Genomic DNA, 21,706 nt, shown 5'->3' with positions numbered 1-21,706 from the left:
GTGACCAAAAGAGAGACATCTATTTCTATATAGAAATAGTGAAAGACTGAGAGTGACCAAAAGAGAGACATCTATTTCTATATAGAATTCTATTTTAAGTGAATCACCCTGGCTACATGCATACCGTGCTGAATACAGTGTAGAAGAGCAAGGGCAGGAACAGGAGGGCCAGCCTGGAAGCTGCTTCAGGACTGCAGGTCAGAGGTGAGGGCACCTTAAACATGAGTGGTCTAGGTGGTGATAGTGACAGTATGGAGAAGAGTCCGCTTGGGGATCTATTTTTCATATCAAAACAGCATATTTTCCTGACAAATTGGTAGAAAGATGTGAGAGAAAGACAGGCATTAAAAATAAATCCTGGAGTTCCCGTCGTGGCGCAGTGGTTAACGAATCCGACTAGGAACCATGAGGTTGCGGGTTCGGTCCCTGCCCTTGCTCAGTGGGTTAACGATCCGGCGTTGCCGTGAGCTGTGGTGTAGGTTGCAGACACGGCTCGGATCCCGCGTTGCTGTGGCTCTGGTGTAGGCCGGTGGCTACAGCTCCGATTCGACCCCTAGCCTGGGAATCTCCATATGCCGCAGGAGCGGCCCAAGAAATAGCAAAAAGCCAAAAAAAAAAAAAAAAAATCCTCATTCAGAATAACATTCTCCGAGAGGTCAGTCATCAAAGTGAGAAAGAAAAGAAATAACTCTTGAGATTCCAAGATTTAACATGACAGTTTGAACAATGTAAAAGTTGCCTTCAAAACCCATGATGAATTACAATTTTGTTGGGACACAACATGACTGCAGTTTCTGCAAAGCTAGTGAACAGAGGCAAAAAAACAAAAACAGAGAAAAACTTAGCTGAGTGAGATTAACTGGATATCTATCATCTGAATCATAATTTGGCTTTGTTATTTTTTTGCAATAAAATTCCAGAATTTGGCCATGATCGAGATCTCAGGGATAGCCCTAGAGAATAGTAAGTGGTTAACATTAATTCTCTTTATAATGTATTTTTAACAACAGGAGATGAAACAAAGTTTTCAGTTAATCAAGGGCCTTAGTCCCCTGAGTGTTTGGGTTAATTTAATTTTCCTTGTGGTTAAATCTTTTAACTCTTTTAAGATGCTTATATCCTATCTAATACAAAAAAGATCTTGGAGGCTGCTGAGAGAGTTAAGTATAATGCAGTACAATAAAAATAAACAAAAATAATAGGTTAATCTGTAGCAGTGAATCCTCCTGATTCAGTCACATGAATACAACTTCTCTTGTTATCTATGCATTCTTGATCAAGTGACTTATGCTTATTAAGCCACCAAAGGGAGGAGTGTTAATCCCTACCTGTACAATTGCAGCGGAAATTAGAGAGATAAAATGCAGACAGCCCCATCACAGTGCCTGGCTCAGAAAGAGCAGAATAAATTTTAGCTAGCTGTAATTTTCATAATCCAACACATTTACTGGTTACAGATTTTAATTTCAGCTCTGAGTTTCTAAAGATCAGAGCAGGGAGGGAACATAATTGATTTGCAAGAGTCAAGATGTTTTTAAAAACTGAAATAATTTTTTTCTCATAGGTAATCATAAAATGTGATGTGGTGGGCAAGACCATAGGGAATTCTCCCAACAAATCTGCATCCCATATTTCAATGGGATATAATATTTTAATGAACAAGGAGTATCTGCAGCATCCACCTGGGTTGTAGAAGATGAGCCTGCAGTCTTTGCAATGGGTTCTTCTTTGGCATCATTGATGATGTTTTGCTTTGTAGTTTTCAGTCACCATGTTGCTGGTTTATGTTTGTGTGCTTGTCCTTCATGCATAGTTAATACATAGCTGGTTATTCCTCATCTTTGAGGGCTTTTTATACTTTCTTAGTATATAATCCTGCATCAGGACCTTCCTTTTGCTGGCCTACATCACAGCCACAGCAATGCAGGATCCGAGCCAAGTCTGCAGCCTACACCACAGCTCACTGCAACACCAGATCCTTAACCCACTGAGCAAGGCCAGGGATCAAATCCATGCCTTCATGGATACTAGTCAGGTTCATTAACCACTGAGCCACAATGGGAACTCCAAAAGATTAATAATTTGAGACACAATACAAGGGACTCAGATCAGTCATAACTTGTATATCAGAAGTAAGTGCTTCCTTCCTCCCATAACCTAACTGAGGATAATGGTTCACTGTGTGTGACTGGCCAGCTAAGTATAATCTAGACCCCAAATCAGTATCACCAAGCCCTGATACATGTGACAGTTATGTTCGGTTTGACCCATTGGGCCTGGATTCATTCAATTGTTGGCTCACATTACCACCTCCTAAGCTGACCTAGGAATATTTAATTCTCAGCACTTTGTACCATTCTTGCCCACCTTCAGTTTTTATCCATCCCCCCTATTTCCACATCAAGAAATGGTAGTTATTTTATGTTTTAGAACTGGATAAATAAGCTAATTTTTTTCTCTTGTCTTTGTGTCTAGACAATGCTCATGCCTTGCCTGTTATAACCACCAAACTTAAATTTAGAAATAATGCTATCATTTCTTACATTGAAAACTGTATTATGTTACATTGTCATGATCATGATTCCTGTTCTAAGAAAGAATATAGAGATCACAATATTAGTATCTCTCAAGTTACTAAAAAGACCTTGGTAGCCTCCAAACTAGTGAAAAAAAATACACAAAATTAAATATGCAACATAACTGACTATTATGTCCAGGCTCTATGTTAAGTGCTGGGAATACAACATTAAATGAGATATAGCATCAGTCTTCTAGAAGTCTATACACTAAGATACTTAGTATATATAGAAAGATAAAAAAAAAAAAAGTGCCTCTGTCTAGTCTCTCTTTGTGCCTCAGTTTCTCCATCTATAAATTAGGGATTGAATTAGAACAGGGTATTCAAACTTTTAAAGACTAAATCTTTCTTCCCAATAATGCTCCAAAAATCATACTTCAAACCCCAACAGATGAACCAAATAAAGCAATTGACTTATGAACTGTAACATAAAAATATTTTACTATGTAAAAGCTACCATTTGAAAGAAGAAAGAATGAATTCATTTTCCTAAACAAACAAATTTTAGCTAGAATTTCTCAGAAACATTTATTTTAAATAAATTTTAATCATTCTGGCACTTAGGTTGTAACATTTCAAAACATACTTGCTAGATGAATAAGTGACAAAACAAGTCACTACATTGTACCAGAGATAACCTTAATATCTTCTGTATATGTGTTTGGATTCTTTAATACTGTATGTTGGAAACATCTTCCAATATGAAATGACACTTAGGAATGTAAATAGATACTTCATGACTTCTACATTCTAACTTTCTCTCTTTAAAATATAGATTGGACGATAAAGGCCAAGTGGTTCGCATCAACTTCAATAATGCAACTCGAGACACAATATTTGATGTACCTGTCGAAAAAGTTCAGCCTTTTTATGCTGCTCTGAAGGAGTTTGTTGACCTCATGAACTGCAAAGATTTCAAGTTTACTTTCAAGATGAATCCAGGTCAGTGAACATATTTCTTCACACAAACTGGAAGAATGGATGTTCTTCAACCTTAATCATTTAGTATAGTATATAGAGCAGTTTTTCTCAAACATGGCACGTGGAACACATACCACAGAGTCTTGGTGAACAGCCACCTTGCTTAAATAGCAGACTCCTGGCCTCGACTCTTGCTCTAAATTGACTCTCCAGACTTTTATATATTCATTTTTAATAAGCTCCTAGGTAATCCTTAAGGACATCAACATTTAATAACCTTCAACCTAAAGAATAAATATTAAAAGACAAGCTGTAGCCCAAGTAAAATCTCACGTCTGAAACAAAGACATGACATATTTTCCATCCTGATATCAAATCAATATAAACAGAAGCTTGTACTTGATTTTTCTATCTTGGTAAACAAATAAAACTATCCCCATGATTTTCATTCAAAAGTGCATAAATAAAGTTTACTCATTACACTTATCTGATCTGATTTGGCAGATATAGGGCTGCTTAAAATAAAGTAGTACTTGAAGTACACCAGCCACTTAGATAAAGGAGCAGAAAGCATTGTGGTTTTTCTGGACCATCTCTACTAAATAAAGTGACATCACACTCAAGGCTTTTGAAATCTAAAATAAAAAGCATAATTTCTTCCTGCTGCTGATTGGGCCAAGTGGAAGATACTTTTCACTTTTGATTTTATTTTTGAGTTGATTTTTGGCAAAGTAAAGCAATACTAGAAATCATAAATCTACTGTTATGAGGTCAACATGAGGTTGATTTTAAGAGCAGTAGCACATAAAATGGAAATATCATGGGGAAAAAATACCCCCTGAATAGGAGCTGGAATTCAAGCTTCACCATTTAATGGCAATGAGTCTTCTGGCAAGTGCTGAATTTCTCAGAGCTTCAGTTTCTCATGTATGAAAAGATGAGATAACACTCTCCTTTCAGGATTTTTATGAGGCTTAGAAATAGTGTACCTAAAATACTATAAACATAAAAGAAAAAGCAAAAATGTCACTATCCTTATAATTGTTTGACACTGTTACACTAGGAAAAAAAAAAAAACTCAGTAGGAGATAAAACCAATCAGGAAGAACAATTCAGAGGTTTTCACAGAGATAATATGTTAAGAATTATAAAAGTGTCTACAGGGGCCTGCCAGGCTGTGTAGTTTAAATGTCACATGGTCTAAAGCAATTTGCATACAATGGCCTGTGTGTGAAACAGCAAATGTGCAGTTCTATGGAAAGAGATAAACATACTGTTTCTTGATGTGCACCAGTTAGCGATGATATTTTGCATTTTATATTTTTTGGTTCAGCAGATCATTTACCAACATGATTATAGTCACATGGAAAAAATCTTTTGTCTAGGTGATGTGATTACCTTTGATAACTGGCGGTTACTTCACGGCCGGCAGAGCTATGAAGCAGGAACTGAAATTTCCCGCCATCTAGAAGGAGCTTATGCCGACTGGGATGTGGTCATGTCAAGGCTTCGCATCTTAAGACAGAGTGTCCAGAATAGAAACTGAATCTCCTGTTTATACCTTCAGTAAGATTCCAATAAATGTATTGTATAAGATGTGGCAAAGTTATTTGTCTTCACGGGCCATAAACCATGTCACTTACATATTAATTTCTTTTAACATTGAACACATCCTCTTTCTCACAAGATTTCTCTTTTCTCTGTAATCATTTGCAGCGCCAGCTTTTTAGATGTTGTAGCCCTGCTCTCTCTTTTCCAAATAAAGCATCTCTTCTGTTCAATGGCCTGTATGATCTTATTCTTTTCCTCTATGTGAATCTCGAGAAGCCCCACAAATAGGGTATCAAATCAAATCTTTCTTCAGATAAGCCCTCTTTTAAATAAAGCTTTTGCTTCAAATAAAGCTTGAGTTTCAAATAAAACTTTTCTCAAATAAAACATGTTTCTCTGCTCTGTTTTCTAGAGGGTCTCATTTTTCATGACTGTGTATGACTGTCCTTAGCATGACTGGGAAAAGACTTCATATTTTCAAAGATCTCTTTTATTCACTTTAATTACAGAATTCTATGACCCAAATTTCCAGACCTCATTAACCTGGTGATCTCAATATTTCTTTTAATACCTAAATTATATCACCAAACCCAAGAATATGCCAAATTAAGAGAAAAATCGAATCCCCCTCCCCCCACAAGTTTCTTGTTTCCAAACAAATACTCCCAAGGCTGCCAGCATAACCCATTCCTGTCCAAGAGTCTGTTCTCCTCATCCCTAACCTTCAACTAATAACAAGAAAAGGGAGAACCATAGTGCATGCCACACTCATAAATGGACACATGCCTGTTAACCTCTAGACAGCTTCACTTGCTGGCCTTGTCCCCAGTGGTGGGACACAGGTGTCATTGCCAGCCATGAAAGTCACATTCCTGCTGTGCCCAGACTTTTCTCTACCCCTACTAAAAAGGGGAGCCTGAGCTCCCCATGACTGCATTTGCTGAAATCCTGGTAGTACAAAGAGCTATCATACTAGGTAGATTTTAGTCTATACATTTGGGGCCCTCACCAAGCCTCCTATTTCGAAGGTCTTAATCAATGCCACCACTGTAGAGCTCTACCTGCTGCCTTAACACCAAGGGAAAACACTACTTCCATCCATATTTTAACTTGTGCTTCACACTCACAGTGTGCCCAGGGCAGTGGGAGTCTGGATCAGAAGTGCCTAAGGCCCATGTCAGCACACCCCTCAATTTTCTGAACTCTGGTATGAAGCCCAGGTCACCAGCCCAGGCACCTCTTTCTCTTGTAACACTGCCCCTTTCCTTTCCCATCATCTGGTCCCAACTGGGGCTATGACAGTCTACCACACCTACAGGATTCCTCTAAATTTCCAAAAGAATGATTTGGGTTCTCAATCCCATCTCTCCTAAGAAACTCCTAGAATGAAAACAAGTAAGTTCAACAGGGGCATGACCCAGTTCAAAGAGACAGCATTCAACTCCTAAAAACAGGTAAGTTTCTGGAATAACCCTAGCTCACTCCACTTACAGCTAAACCCCAGGCACTTGCAAAACTAAAGTGGCTTATTATACTTTTATTCATTTGACAGATATTTAGTCATATAGCTGGTATGCGCCGGGCACATACAAAGGACATAGGAGGACTAGGGATGTGCCTGTGTCTTGTCTGGTAGGGGACAGATAAGGGTGTAGATGATGATGTGTTATGTTAATGGCATTGTTCACAGGAAGGCAATCAAGACTGGAGAGGTTAATGAAATCTTCAGTCTGAGTTGAATGCATGTTAAGAGCAGTTTTCCTGGCCAAGTTGGGAGATGATTTTTCCAAGTCAAAGGGTGAAAGAGGCACAGAGAATTAAGAATGAACCCAGGGCATGTGCTGATTTACAAGTGAGAGTAGAGGCATGTAAATCCTGAGACTGGAGGTGTAGCTTCAGATCGTACTAATGATAGTCAACTATGTGTCGCTGAACAAATAACTTCCTCCCTCAGCCTCAGATTTCTATCTATAAATGAGACTAATAACAGTCCTTATTTCATTAAATTTTTAGGAGGATTAAGTGAAAGTTCATGTAGAGCAGTGTTTTCCCAAACTTCTCAGATGACAAGAGCTGTGTGTGTGTGTATGTTTAATACAATTTCCCAGACTCATTCCCTAAAGATGATTATTCAGTGGGTCTGGGCTAAGAATCAGGAACTGTATCTTTAGCAAAGATCACAGGTGAGAGGCATCATCAGAGAGGTTTTAAAAATATTAATGTAAGGCATTTACCATGGTTCCTAGCTGAAGGTAAGCACACATTAGATGATAACTATTAGTTATAATAACAGAGGTTGTAGAGGGAGAGGGTAACTAAGGGTGAGAAGAGATGTATGGTGCCAGAGACAGAGATGGGGACCAAGTCATGAAATGCCAAAATGTACGTTGCACTGAGTTGCTATTTTATCTTGAAAGCAATGAGAAGCCTTTTAAAGATTTTTTAAACACTAAAGTATCTTGATCAGATATTTGTTTTTTTAAAGATCCATCTGGCTACATTGTGGAGGAAATTGTAAATGAGCAAGGCTAGAAGCTATAAATCCACTTATGAGGTTATAAATTTACTGTACTTGAAGCCAGATGAAAGATTAAGAATGATTGGATTAGAATGCTGGGAGAGGGGATGGAGAGATACTCAGAAGGCTAAATCTAGGGAACTTGATGCCTCTCTGCATGTAAAGGAGATGTCCAGGATGCCTGCTGGTTTCTAGATAAGAGAAATAGATTAATGGTAATTCTAGGCACAAGAAGAGAAGCCACAAGAGCAAAAGCAAGCTTGTGAGCAAAAAAATGAATCATGTTTTGAATACATTGATCTTGAATTGCCCTTGAGCTAGTCCATTTGGCAGTGGATCTATATGTACATACAGCTCAAGACAGAGAACTGGTTTGGAGATCTGCATATGGAAAGTATATAGATGATAAATGGAATCATGCCTTGTTTTCCTGGAGACATTTAGTGATCTGACCGAGATTACAAACCTCATGGTATAATGATAAATTAATGATATTGGCCTATTTTGTGGAATCAGTTACACCCTGAACATAAAGAATCAGTGGTGGCTGATATTCAAAACCAGCTAGACCTCTTACATACCATATTTTGTCACTAGAAGACAGCATTCCAAACCAGTGCCCCATGGACTGGCTGTTTCCTTCTCTGTTGAAAAGTTATTTATTTCTGCCCTGGAAAGGAGGGACAGAAGGATTGGATGCTGTTGCAACAATTTCTGAAGTGTTATATAGGACATGACATATTATGGGCTATGGCAGCTGGTGCTGACTGAAGATGATTAGGTTTCCTGGATATAATAGTCTAAAGATTTGACTTTCCTCCAAAGTCATAATAGATCTGATGTAACTTGGATTAGAATTTTCCCCTATTTGGCAGTGTGGACACTTACAGTCTGTTCCATTTCTCTGATTTGACTTGCAGAATATTAGGTTCTTGGCTGGTTAATAGGAATAACTCCACAGGTCACCAGAATATGTCACAAGGTATCTTCACTGATCTCTATTTTTCTCCCTGATGGACCATGAAAAGGTGAATAAGTGAGTTTCAGTAGAGGGAATTTATGCAAGAGGAGGAAATCCATGAAAAAAAATTGAGTAACACCAAGGGTGATTTCTCCGTTTAGGAATTTTAGGGATTTAAATCAAGAAAGAGGAGACACTTTATAAACAGAAATACTCTTTTATGTTAAAGATCATTTTGAGGATAGATTTGAACTAAGTTCTTGCATTGAAGATGTGATTTGTTTGGACTTAATGAATTAGAGCTTACCTCTGTGTCTCTGTGCTTATTTCTCCAACTGTCTGGACCACTCTTCTCTACCACTTTTTATGCCTTCAAAATCTGTCTTCCACCTTCAAAATCTAGTACAAGTTTTACCTCTCTTGTGAATCCTTCCCTGATCGTCCCAGTCAGGCTTAAACACTTTTTCCTCTGCTTTCATTGAGCTTCACAAATGCTTATATATTCATCCATTTTTCTGGCAATATTCATGAACACCTACTATGTGCCAGACTCCATTCAGGGCAAGACCCTCATAGACCCAATGGTCTAGAAGTAATATCATGCAATGATCAAGTAATCACAGAAATAAATAAGTACAAATTGTGGTAAAAGTTATAGATGAAAAGTCTAAGAAGCTACAAGAGCATAAAATAAGAGAACTGGACTAATCTGAGAGGAGTGGGGCTCAGCCATCCCTGAGAAATCAACTTTTGAGCTATTTGATGGAGAGTGATATACAATAATGGTACTTTTTTTTTTGTCATTTTTTTTGCCATTTCTTGGGCTGCTCCCTCGGCATATGGAGGTTCCCAGGCTAGGGGTCTAATTGGAGCTGTAGCCGCCGGCCCACGCCAGAGCCACAGCAACGCAGGATCTGAGCTGCTTCACAACTAAACCACAGATCATGTCAACGCTGGATCCCCAACCCACTGAGCAAGGCCAGGGATCAAACCAGCAACCCCATGGTTCCTAATTGGACTCTTCAACCACTGAGCCACGATGGGAACTCCACAATAATGGTACTTTTGAATTCTATCAACAGAAAGTCTAAATCCAACAATAAGGAAATTTTTTTATCTCCAAAACATGAAGCCCAGGAATGAGGCAAGCTCCCCACATCGTATTTCCTCAGTCCCACCCCACTGAAGCTCTCTTGCTTCTGCCTTAAGTCCTGTGTGTGCTTCATCCTCAAACTGACAAAACAACTATAGAAGTTCTGGGCACCACATCCAGACATGGCTGTGTGAAAGGAGTAATAAGTCTGACATTTCCTGTGTCTCTTTCTTGGAAGCAGAGAAACCTTTCCTAGAATCCCTCCTATAGGCGTCCTCTCATGCCCTCTCAACCACAATTGTGTCAGATACCCTCTCCTAAACTAATTACTGACAAAAGAAAATGGGCTTTCCATGTTTTACTTAAATGAGTCAGGATCTGCCCTTAGGCTGGGAAGTAGTATCTATCATGGTCACACATGGTTGTGTGGAGAAGGAGCAAGCAACTAAAACATCAGGATGAAGATGAAGACTAGAGGATGTGCAATCAACCTCCCTCCAGTATCTGCTCTAGATAGGAGAGACTTATCTAGGTGGAGGGGGAAAGCAGACAAAAAGAGCAGAGCAAGCAGAGCAAAAAGAGTAAGCGTTCTGACATAACAGGCAAGATGGTACCTTTCAAGAAATAGACCAAGGCCATGAGTCTGGAAGCTAAGTACCCAAGCAGCAGTGTCCAATAGATTATAAACTCTTTAGACAGAGATATTTTCATTTGAATATTCCCAGTGCCTATATATTTGTGGAATAAATGAATGAAACTAGGGCATACTAGTAATCCCCACTTTACATCCTTGATGAAATTAGGTCACATCACTAGAATCTCAGTTATCTAGAAAAATCTCAAATTTTGTGCCAAGCAGGACCTAATTTCTTTTCTTTCTTCCACTTGTGTAACACATTTTATCTGTGCGCATAGGCAATTTCAGCCTCAAAAGCTTTTCCATTTGCTACCAAGTTCAGTCCTTTCACCAATCTAAAATTTCCCAACAGGGGAAGTTTCCTGGTAACTCAGGGGGTTAAGGATCTGGTGTTGTCACTGTTGTGGCTCAGGTCACTGCTATGGTGTGAATTTGATCCCCAGCCTGAACTGCCACATGCTGTGGGCATGGCCAAGATACAATTAAATTTAAAAAATAAAATATCCCAATAGGGACGCGAACAACTCATACAACTCAAGAGCAAAAAGACCAACAACTCAATCAAAAAAATGTGCAGATAACTTGAATATAGACACTTTTACAAAGAAGACATGTGGATGGCTAGCGAGCACATGACAAAAATGCTCAACATAACTAATCACTAAAGAAATGCAAATCAAACTACAATGAAGTACCGCTTCACAGTGTCAGAATGTATCATTAATAAGTCTACAAATAGCAAATGCTGGAGAGGGTGAGGAGAAAAAGGAACAGTCCTTCACTGTTGGTAGGAATGTAAATTGGTACATCCACTATGAAAAACAGTACGGAGGTTCCTCAGAACACTAAATATAGAACTATCATATGATCCAGCAATTCTACTTCTGGGCATATATCCAGACAAAACTATAATTCAAAAAGACACTTGCACCCCTATGTTCAAAACAGCACTATTCACAATAGACAAGAGTATTTAGACAAGAAGAAATCTAAATACTCATAGACAGATAAATGGGTTAAGATATGATAAATATATATGATGGATTACTACTCAGCCATAAAAAAGAATGAAATAATGCCATTTGCAGCAACATGGATGCAACTAGAGATTCTCATACTAAGTGAAATAAGGCAGAAGGAGAAGGACAAATACCATATGACATCACTTATATGTGGAACAGAAACAGACTCACAGACATAGAGAACAGACTTGGGATTGCCAAGAGGGAAGGGGAGGGAGTGGGATGGACTGGGAGTTTGGGGTTAGTAGATGCAAACTATTACATTTAGAATGGGTAAACAATGGGGTCCTACTATATAACACAGGGAACTATATCCAATATTTTGGGGGTAGAACATGATGGAAGATAATATGAGAAAAAGAGGTATATATATATATATATATATACAGAAAAACTTTGCTGTTCAGCACAACATAAATCAACTATAATTTAAAAAAATCAACATGTTGTAAACTTACACAAAATTATATTTCAATTATATCCCAATAAAGCTGAAAAAAAGGATGTAAAGTAAATACATGGTGAACAGATTTAGAATTTCATTTCTAAAACTGTAATATTTTTTAAATTCCATTTTACTTTTAATGATTTGAAAAAAGAAACAGATGAGTTAGCAGATGTTATTAAGGGAAATATTTCTTGTTTAAATACTCTACAGTTAATATAAGCATTTAATTAAATGTTTGAGTAGCATTCAATGCATTTCTATTGAGAAGAAAAGGTTATTGTATTTTTCATAGCTTTGGTTATGAAATTTTTGCCTGATAATCATCCATGGTTGATTTTTTACAAATTGCTTCTCAAGTTTAAACTTTTTTTTCTCTCAGAAATAATAAAATAATCATTTGCACGATACCCAATAAGTAGTTAGATTTATAAAACAGAAAATTGTCTTAAACACCATTTGATTAACTGTTTCCCGTAGTACAGTAACTACATTAAAAGTAGATTTGATTATTTTAGAGCTTCAGAGATAGACTTTAAAAAATTTTTAACGTTATATATTTTTACTTTTGAGCTTCTACTTACGATGATAATTGGTTTTTCACTTATAGTGAATGGCATAAAGTTCCTTTTTAAAATTAAGTTACCATTAGAATAATGATATTTCTAATAGCACAGGTGACACTATTTTGAAAGTGATACTCTATTGACTGAAGTAGGGAAAATGTTATCATCTTATGAACAAGCACACAGCATGAGAGGGGAGAAATTACTTTCCAGGGTCATGAGCAGTGAGTGACAGAACCAAAATTCAAACACAAATTTTGGTTTCCCATTCAGGTCTCTTTTTTACTTTTCCACACAGCAAGGATTTCAATTTCAATTGGAATTAGGTTGGCTCCTTGCTGCTTCCAGATGTCTGTCCAATGGCTTGACTTTACATTCCCTGTGAAGTAATCCCAGAACTGATTCGGAAAGAGCACAAAGGTCATTGGGGGTCTAATAAACATGAGAGAGAATCTAAATCAGTGCAAAAATTCTCAAATTATGGAGTACGTAAAAATCGCTGGGAAGCTTGTTTGAAAGGCTGACTCCTGATACACTCTCCATTTGGATTCAGAAGGCCTAGATCTTGGAGTCTTGATATTTAACAACCATCCCAGGAAACTGACTGTAGGTGGTCCATGGACCATACTTGAAAAAACAGTGTTCTGTTCATTTAGTCCAAAGGAAGCACTGAAATCCTGACTGCAAAAACCTCTGGGACTTTTAACAGCCACATATTGCCTGTACTTGCTTCACTCTCCTCGCTCAAAGATTTCTCTTACTTTCCTTTTGTACACAAGTAGCAAAAGAAATGTCACAGAGAGGAACTCCTTACCCTATTCTATATTAGTAGAGGTCAGCTCCTACATCTATTAGCCCCAGGAAGTCATGTTTCTTCCTCAGTCTCTTGTCTACCACACATTTTCCTTATAAACTGAACATTTCCTTTGATGCATATACCATAGCTGTAATACAAGGTTTTTCTGCATTGTTCATTATTTGGGGTTTTATTCTCCCTAGTCATTGTTATACTCCTAATACATGGTCCCAGGAAATACTCGATGAAGAGTTGCTGAATAAACAAGCAGAGTATCAGTTTGGGGAACAGATTTTTTTTTTTTTCTTTTGAAAGTAATCCAAAATTCCAATGTTCCCTTCCCCTTCTTTTTGGAGAAAGTGTCATTTCCAAATGTCATCCTGTGATGTGACCTGGAAGATACTGGTTACAAGTGTTCTCAAATTGCTGAAATCTATATAATGAGAAGACATTTACAATGAGTGCAAAAAGGGTGGTTTTGGCTGGTTTATGTATGATGTAAGCGGTGGCACTGAGCTAAGCTTTATATTCCCTGAAAACCATATGGAAAATATCATTGTCAATGATGCTTGATGAGCCCAAATATTGCTATGGTTTCTCTCCAAGAAATATCAGCCTGCTGACCCAGCTGCTTAGTGTTCATTCTGTATTTAAAAATACAAATCACGAAGTTTGCCTTTTAATACGTTTATATAAAATTACAGATCTTACCATCTGAGTTGTTCTGGGTTAAGTCATATACAGAGAAACCTAAATGTTTGACTGACAGTGAGGAAGCAGGGTACAGAAGATGCACTTCATATAGATATGTGTTTCATTTTAAGACATAAATCAAACATTTCCTTTTTAATACACTTGGGCAAAACTGTAGTTCTAGTTTTTTTGAGTAAGACATACAAAGAGAGACTTAATTCTTGGACCAATGTTGGGTCAGGGCCAGAAGGAAACAGGATGTGATGAATATAAACATGCACATGAAAAGAAGCTTTATTTAGTGGTTTATGTTTTTCCCCCATACAATTTTCTTTCAAATTTTAGATAGTATCTTTGAAATGCTGGATTCAACCAGAATTAAAATGAAACCCTTGTGAAAGCTAACATTTAATGATCTCTGGAAAGTCATGCACTTTTTCTAGGATACAACTGAAAGCATTGGTGATGCTAAATAAAGACCTGATCTCAAGTTTGAAGAAGCTCACATCTGAAGCCATCACTAAGGTGTTCCCCACTGGAATCATCTGCTGAAGAAACTGATCCATGTGGAAAATCTCTGAAATAAGACAATCTAAGGTAACTTCTGCTTTCCCTTATAGCAACCAGAAACTATGTAGCCCTATTAGTTAACTTAACAATGTGGTATTTAAAAAGCAAAACAGAAAAGGGCGTGGTTTGCTTATCAATAAGTCAACCAAATTAGAGGACCCTAACATCAAAAGCTAATTTTTTAGAAAATTTTATTTTTTATATTTTGGCATATAAAAAACGATTCAGCAAGCATTTCCATTTAAATAGGGAGCCATAGGACTTCCCTGGCGGTGTAATGAAAGGAAATAACATACTGGGTAGCTCTAATATGAAAAGCACTGCTTAGCATTACACATTATGCTTTTAAATTATTCCTTAACAGATAAGGAAACAGATGCTAAGTAGCTTGTCCATAGTCACTGAGTGACTAAGGTACAGGGTTGCTATAGAAATTCAGTCTTTCTACTCTAAAGTCTCTATTCTCAACTTGTTTGCCTTGTATCTTTTGGTGTTTCTAGAACCTGCTACATGGATTTAGTAACACTTTAATAAGTACCAAAGATGTAATGTACATTATAAATATAATTAACATTTCTGTATGTCATATATGAAAGTTGTTAAGCAAGTAAATCCTATGAGTTCTCATCACAAGAAAATTGCTTTTCTTTTATTTTATGTCTATATGAGATGGTGGATGTTTACTAAACTTAATATGGTAATCATTTCATGTATATGTAAATCAAATCATTATGGTGGAAATGGATTTAAAAAGAGCAAATCATATTTCTTTTGTTTAAAAATAAGATTATGGGGTGCTGTTTAAAAACAAGGTTATGAGTGATCATTCTGTAACATGTAAATGTAACACAACACCTATATACTTTAAATATACAAAATGTTATGTCAGTTACATCTCAATAAAAATATAAGTAAACAAAAAAATCATTATTCTGTACACTTTAAACAGTGCTGTATGTCAACTAGATCTCAGTAAAATTGAAAGAAAAAAAAAGTCAATCCCCAAATGACCCCAGATTCAAGGATTATCAAACAATGATTTTAAAGAAGCAATTATGACTATGTTTATGAAAGAAAATATGATTAATACTTGATAAAATCAAAAGAGAAAATCTCAAGATATGGAAGTGACCTAAATGTCCACCAACAGATGAATGGACAAAAAAGATATGGGGTGTATATATATAAGGAAATACTACTTAACCATAAAAAAGAATGAAATTTTCCCACTTGTCGCAGCATGGAGGGCCTTATGCTAAATGAAATAAATAATACAGAAAGACAAACATTGTTTGATAACACATGGGGAATCTAAGAAATATAACAAACTAGTGAATATAACAAAAAGGAAGCAGACTCAGAGAACAAACTAGTGGTTACCAGAAGGGAGAGGGGAAAAGGAGGGGCACTGCAGGGGGAGGGGAGTAGGAGGGACAAATTATTAGGTATAAAATAAGCTATAGTATACAATACAGGGAATATAGCCAATACATTATAATAACTGTAAATGGAATATAACCTGTAAAAGTTGTGAGTCACTGTGTTGTATACCTCTAACTTGTACCTCTAACTTATATGATATTGTAAAATAACTATATTTCAATTAAAAAAAACCTTTAATCTTGAAAAAAGGAAAAAAAGAGGAAATCTCAACATAGAAACACTGGATTGGAATTTTAGAACCAAAATATACAACATCTGAAATAAAATTAGCTGAATGCACTTATGATCATGATGGTAATAACAAAAAGAAGATACTCAGTAAACTTGAAGCTAAATCAATAGAAATCGCCTAGCTGAAGAAGAGATTTAAAAAAAAAAAAAGATTGGGAAAAAAGTGCACAGAGCCTCAGGAACTTGTAAGAAAAATCTCAAAATGTCCTAGCATGTGATAATTTTAGTCCAAAAGCAGAAAAGAGAGAATAGAGAAGTAAGATCTGCTTGGAAAAAGAATACAGAAAAATTGCCAAACATACTGTAGGACACATATACTGATGCACAGATTCAACAATCTCCGCAAACACTAAACAGGATAAGTACGAATAAAATCACATCTAGGCATATCCTAGTTAAATGTCTGAAACCAAAAGCAAAGAGAAAAAAATGAAAGCAACTTGCAAAAAATACAATTCATAAAGGGAAACAAGGATGCAAGTAACAATGAACTTCTTATCAAAAATTACAGGGACCAGAAAATAATAGAACATCTTGGAAATTGCTGAAAGAAAATCGTAAGTCTTCAATTTTATATTCAGTGAATGTACTATTTGAGAATGAAAATGAAAAAAACTTTTATATAAAATTAATTGAGAATTGATTGCTAGTGAATCTACACTAAAAGAAGTACTAAGGAACTTCTTCGGACTAAACAGATTTGATAGCATAGGTAAACACGTTCTTTAAGAATGAGCTAAGAGATGCAAAATAGTAAAAACAGCAAATTAAGACCCAAATTTTCTTTCTTAGTGCCTTTAAAATACACATAAATATTTAAAGCAAATATTGCTATAATGGTTAATTTTAATGTGTCCATTTGACTGGGCTACATGATGCCAGGTAACTGGGAAGACAGTATCTCTAGGTTAGTAATGTGAAGGATTTTCCTGGAAGAGGATTTTTTAGGGCAATGGGAGTTTTCTCTATGTTAATAGATACACATCATTATGTATTTGTCAAGACCCAAAGAATACGCAACACCATGAGTGAACTCTAACATAAACTTTGGACTTCCGGTGATGATAAAAAGTCCATGTTGATTCATCAATTGTAACAAACGCACACTGTGATAGAGGAGACTGTCCATGTGTAAGCACAGAGAGTGTGCAGGAATTATCAGTGCTTTCCACACCATTGTGCAGTGAACTTAGGACTCTTAAAAACTGTCCACTAATTTTAAAATAATAAATAAAAATAAACTCTCTAAAAGCACATTTTCATGTTCAGCAAATCTGTCCTTTTTGACTGTGGATCTAATAGAAAGACAAAAAACAAAAAAACAAAACTGAACTGCAGTATTATTAAACTACCAAAAGGATTTTGCTTTTTAATATTTCATTTAAAGAGATCTTGTCCTGACTTTGATCTAACCACTTAAATCAAAAAGGATTTGGACTCAATCAGAAACGAAATTTTACTTGGAAAAGTTCTGCATAATTTCCATCATTTGATTTTTTTATAAATGCATCCCTAAACCTCTCCCTTATTTTCTATTTTGGGAATTCTAGGTTCAGGCTACTGTATGATCATCAGTGCTGACTTTGGAACGAAGGAAGATTGAGGTGGGAGAAGGACAGCATAGGGGAGGGAGGGCAGGAGAGAAAGAAGAAAGATGTTTTAATATTCTCCTTTTATAACTTTGCCTTCTGCTTCTACAGCAGATTACAATTTGAGTCTAAAAATAACTGTTTTACTATTGTCAAATCCTGACCTCATGGGATTTTTCTTGCATTTATGTTTAGAAAAAAAATATAGGCCAAATTTCAATCTTGCCAGATGCCTTTATTGTCCTATCAGAAAATTTCTCTGAAGAATCAGAGCAAATGAAACCAGCAGGTGTTGTATTTAATAGGGTTTATAAAACTTACTTTAAAGAAACAAATAAAGAAAACATAACTCAATAGAATCAGAATGGGAAAGTTTTTCTTTTTTTCCATGATCTTAAATGACACATAAAAACTATCTGGCCCTCATATAGAGGAGAAAGAGATTAGACTGGAGGGCTCCAAATTTGATAAAATTACATACAGGAGTGTTGGCAGGCTAGCAAAAAGGGACTTAGTAAACAGTTACATCCCCATCACAACATGCACACTAAACAAGCTCCCTGAGTTGGCCTTGCCCAAATCAAAATAGTCCCCTTGATGCAGAAATGTTTTCCATTCCTACATTAGGGGTTTCCCCTTTCTTCTGGTGTCTAAATTATTCACTAAGCAGTTAAAAGGAAGACTTCCATTGGTAAGCCAGGAGGTCTAATTCTCAGCCAAGTTAATTCTACATCATCCCCACATACTCCACACCTGCTTCTCCACCCAGTCTCCTAACTCTTTGAAGAGCTCCCTCATGCATCCCATTGCCCAAGCCCTAGGAGTAATCAACCCATGATGCTCCCTCTCCCTCAGACTCAGCATCCAATCACTCACCTAATCCCTTTGACTCTATAATTAAAAGAGTACACTCCCCTTGCATTCCCACTGTTGCTTTCCAAGTAGAGGCCCTATCATCTCTTCCCTAGACTAGTCTGTTACTCTCCTCCCCAGACTCCCTCTCATCTTGTTGGGATGATTCCCATCTATTCTGCCCTGGACAATTCAACTTTCAATGCACAGATCCAGCTGATCCTTGGCCATTATATACCCATATCACCATAACAATTCTTTAAGACCAAGTGGTCATTGCATTTACCTGTTGTTAAATATTGAATGCCATCCTTATTGCTAATCCTGTCACCCACTTCCTTAAAAACCACTGTTACCTAAGATGTATTATCTTCAAAATACAGTCCATACTTCTTAGCAATGCAAATAAGGCAAGATAATTTCCTAAAATATAAATTTTTATTCTTATCATTTCCACCTACACCTATTCCAAAGAGGTAACCAAGCTTTGTAATTTCTTCCTTGGGGGATTCCCAAGAAATAAAATCAGAAGCTGACATGTTTTGTAAACATCTAAATCATTGGAAGAAATAAGATTATGTTAGACTGCCTGGAAAATTAGGGAAAGAGAGATGTGACAGTTCCCAGGAAACAGCTCTGGGACTCTAGGAGAGAAGTTTATGAACAGTAGAGTGATCCTTCACCTCAACAGTAAAGCAAGAAGTGGAGAGACCCTGAAAAGGAAGGCAGAATGGCCTAGTCTGGGAATCTAGATCCTGGACGCGAGCATTCTCATCTTAGCAGATTCTCATGGGTGACGGGAAAGCAGCAAACATGCAGGAACCACAAAGGCTGACACAATGGATTCTCTATGACAACCACTGCAGACAGGTGACCGATACCCTAAGAGGCCTCACTAAAGGCAGGACCTTGGGAGCATTGGTGGCTCCAAAAATATCCGAAATGTTGCCTCTCTTATGCCTTCCTAAGGCATCCAAAGCAGTAGGTTTCCTTTCACAGGTGTTTTTACTCTCAACCAGCTACTATTTTTCAGCACAGGGGATGGATGGCAACTTTTTCTAAAGGGCCAGATAGTAAATATTTCAGTCCCAAATCACAACCTATGCAGTCTGTTGCAGCCACCTAACTAATACTGCACGAAAATAGACAAAGACAATACATAAAAATGAATGGATATAGCAGTATTCAAACAGAGCTTTATTTATAAGGCCAAGTGATGAGGCAGGTTTGGGCCAGGGCAGAATTTTCCTACCTCTACTTCTGTGTATTAACCTATAAGTTCTAGGTCAAAGATTGTAACTTTCTCTAATTCTGCAAAAATATATTGTGAATTTACCATCAATATCCCAGAAAAGCTGTGTGCATCAGGGTTTAGTAATGAATAAGACAAATAAAATCTGTTGTGTGTCTGTAATGCAGCTTAGCTTCTCACACATGGGGAAACAGTAAATAAGCAAAATCAATAAAATCTGTGAGCTATCAGTCTTACAGACCAATGAGGTTCTACTGCCTGGCCTAGTGCTCGATACCCAATAAATAGTGAGAATACTATTTATCCAATGAGCGTGTTTGGTACTAGAACACCCACCCCCTCAGTGCCCATCTTCCTAAGCAGCCAGAAGCTTAAGCTGCTGAGATTTCCAACAGAAACTGGAGCCCCAAGCTGGCTATAAATAGTTGGCTCAATAACTCATCATTTAATGAGGCCACAAGGCAGTGCCTGCCTTCAGCTTCCACTGAGAGTGGAGAGGACCAAGAGCTGGAGACCAGATATTTTCAATGTGATTAGTTCTCCAGGATAGTGCTGAGACAACACGGGATTAAAGCTCATATGGTAAGCTAAATAATGCCCTCCCACACACTGAAAAAAATGTTCATGTCTTAATCCCCAGGTTCACAAACATGTTACCTAACTTGGCAAAGGGGACTTGGCAGATGCAATTAAATTAAGAAATTTGAGATGGGGAGATTATCCTGGATTATCCAAGGGAGCCTGATATAATCATAAAGGCCCTTATTAAGAGGGATGCAAAGTAGATAGCAGAGGTAGTAGAAAAGGAAAGGGGGTGAAAAGTCAGGAGGGAGGGTTGAAGATACTATGCTGTTGGCCTTGAAGATGGAGAAAGAAGCCAGGAGCCAAGGAATGTGGGAAATCCCTAGAAACTAGAAAAGGGAAGGGATTTATTCTCCCCCAGAACCTCCAGTAGAAACTCACTCTCCCAACACCTTGATTTTTAGCCCCGCAAGACTCATTTCAGACTTGGGACCTACAGATTTGTAAAAGAATAAATCTGTGTTGTTTGAAGCCACTTTAGCTCATGGTAATGTGTTTCAGCAGCGATAGGACATGAATACAGTCCCTCCCTCCAGAACTGGCACAACTGAATAAGCCTGCAGGGCCTCTGGGTCTTCCCATAGATGCCCTGCCCCATCCCACCAGCTCTGTGCTTGTAGCCTCTGCTCCAGAGACAGCTGTGCAGAGATCCCCAGGCATCACATGAGAGGCTGTGCAAAGCTGGGCCTTGGATTGTGCTCTGCTCTGCATCTTTCTCCCCCGTTGGGAGCATTCTCCATCTGCTCCCACAAACCCAGCCCAGCTCTGCAGGACCATCCTGCCCACGCCTCACCTCCACATGAACCTTGACTCACCCCACGTCGGCATGGCTTCCTATGTCCTTGATGGGAAACCGCTGTTCTGGACACATCTCAGCTCTACAGTCCAGCTCACTGCAGTCAATCCACCAGGCCCGTCGCACACACTTGCGGCATTCCTAAATTTCAGGTACAAGAAGAAGGATAATTTAAGAAAGTGCTGAGAGTAGGATCTTTAATTGGACTGACCTTGTAACCAAAGCGTGTTACCAAGAAAGTTGCACTATGCCTCTGCCTAACCACCCCCACTGCTGGAATTACACCTTTTTCTTCAGTATAGGCCTTGGTTCACAAATCTATAGAAAGGTGATTGGATTAGATGGTTTTTCTTAGGAACCATCTACAGCACCATGATCTGTGGCCTTCATAGTCAGCTAGGTGTAAGAGAAGGGTTTTCTTAATAGAATTAAGCTGGATTCTGGCATTCACCTCACAGTCTCGAGAGCCATCTGCCCTGGAGTTCTTTCCACAGAGTCCTTCGAGGCCTCTAGAATTTACAGGTCTGGTTTAACCAGTAAGTCCAAGATTGTTTATACACGGCAGGGTTAGACAAAGAACTCCTATGCGGCCAAGCCCACAAGTCTTAAA

General features: G+C 37.7%; 1 protein-coding gene and 1 long non-coding RNA gene across 5 annotated transcripts in view; one reads left to right on the top strand and one right to left on the bottom strand.

Moving 5' to 3' along the window:
• Positions 1-5,437, top strand: part of BBOX1 (gamma-butyrobetaine hydroxylase 1) — a 67,683-nt gene extending 62,246 nt beyond the window's left edge. For both annotated transcript variants that reach the window (XM_021083235.2, XM_021083236.2), the window contains exons 7-8: positions 3,354-3,520; positions 4,885-5,437. In XM_021083235.2, coding sequence (XP_020938894.1) covers positions 3,354-3,520; positions 4,885-5,045 — 328 coding nt within the window. In that variant the 3' untranslated portion in view covers positions 5,046-5,437. The remainder of the gene's footprint in view (positions 1-3,353; positions 3,521-4,884) is intronic.
• LOC102165168 (uncharacterized) overlaps positions 1-21,706 on the bottom strand; it is a 102,261-nt gene that overhangs the window by 3,078 nt on the left and 77,477 nt on the right. For all 3 annotated transcript variants that reach the window (XR_014837157.1, XR_014837156.1, XR_014837154.1), the window contains 2 exons: positions 21,116-21,237; positions 125-305 (listed from right to left, as the gene is read on the bottom strand). This is a non-coding gene — a long non-coding RNA (uncharacterized LOC102165168). The remainder of the gene's footprint in view (positions 1-124; positions 306-21,115; positions 21,238-21,706) is intronic.

Source organism: Sus scrofa, chromosome 2 (assembly GCF_054392235.1).
Source record: "Sus scrofa isolate SSC_HxYL_T2T_F1_AM1 chromosome 2, Sscrofa_HxYL_maternal_Yorkshire_Landrace_v2.0, whole genome shotgun sequence".
Taxonomy (NCBI): Eukaryota; Metazoa; Chordata; class Mammalia; order Artiodactyla; family Suidae; genus Sus; species Sus scrofa.
This window is presented reverse-complemented; position numbering and strand designations above follow the sequence as displayed.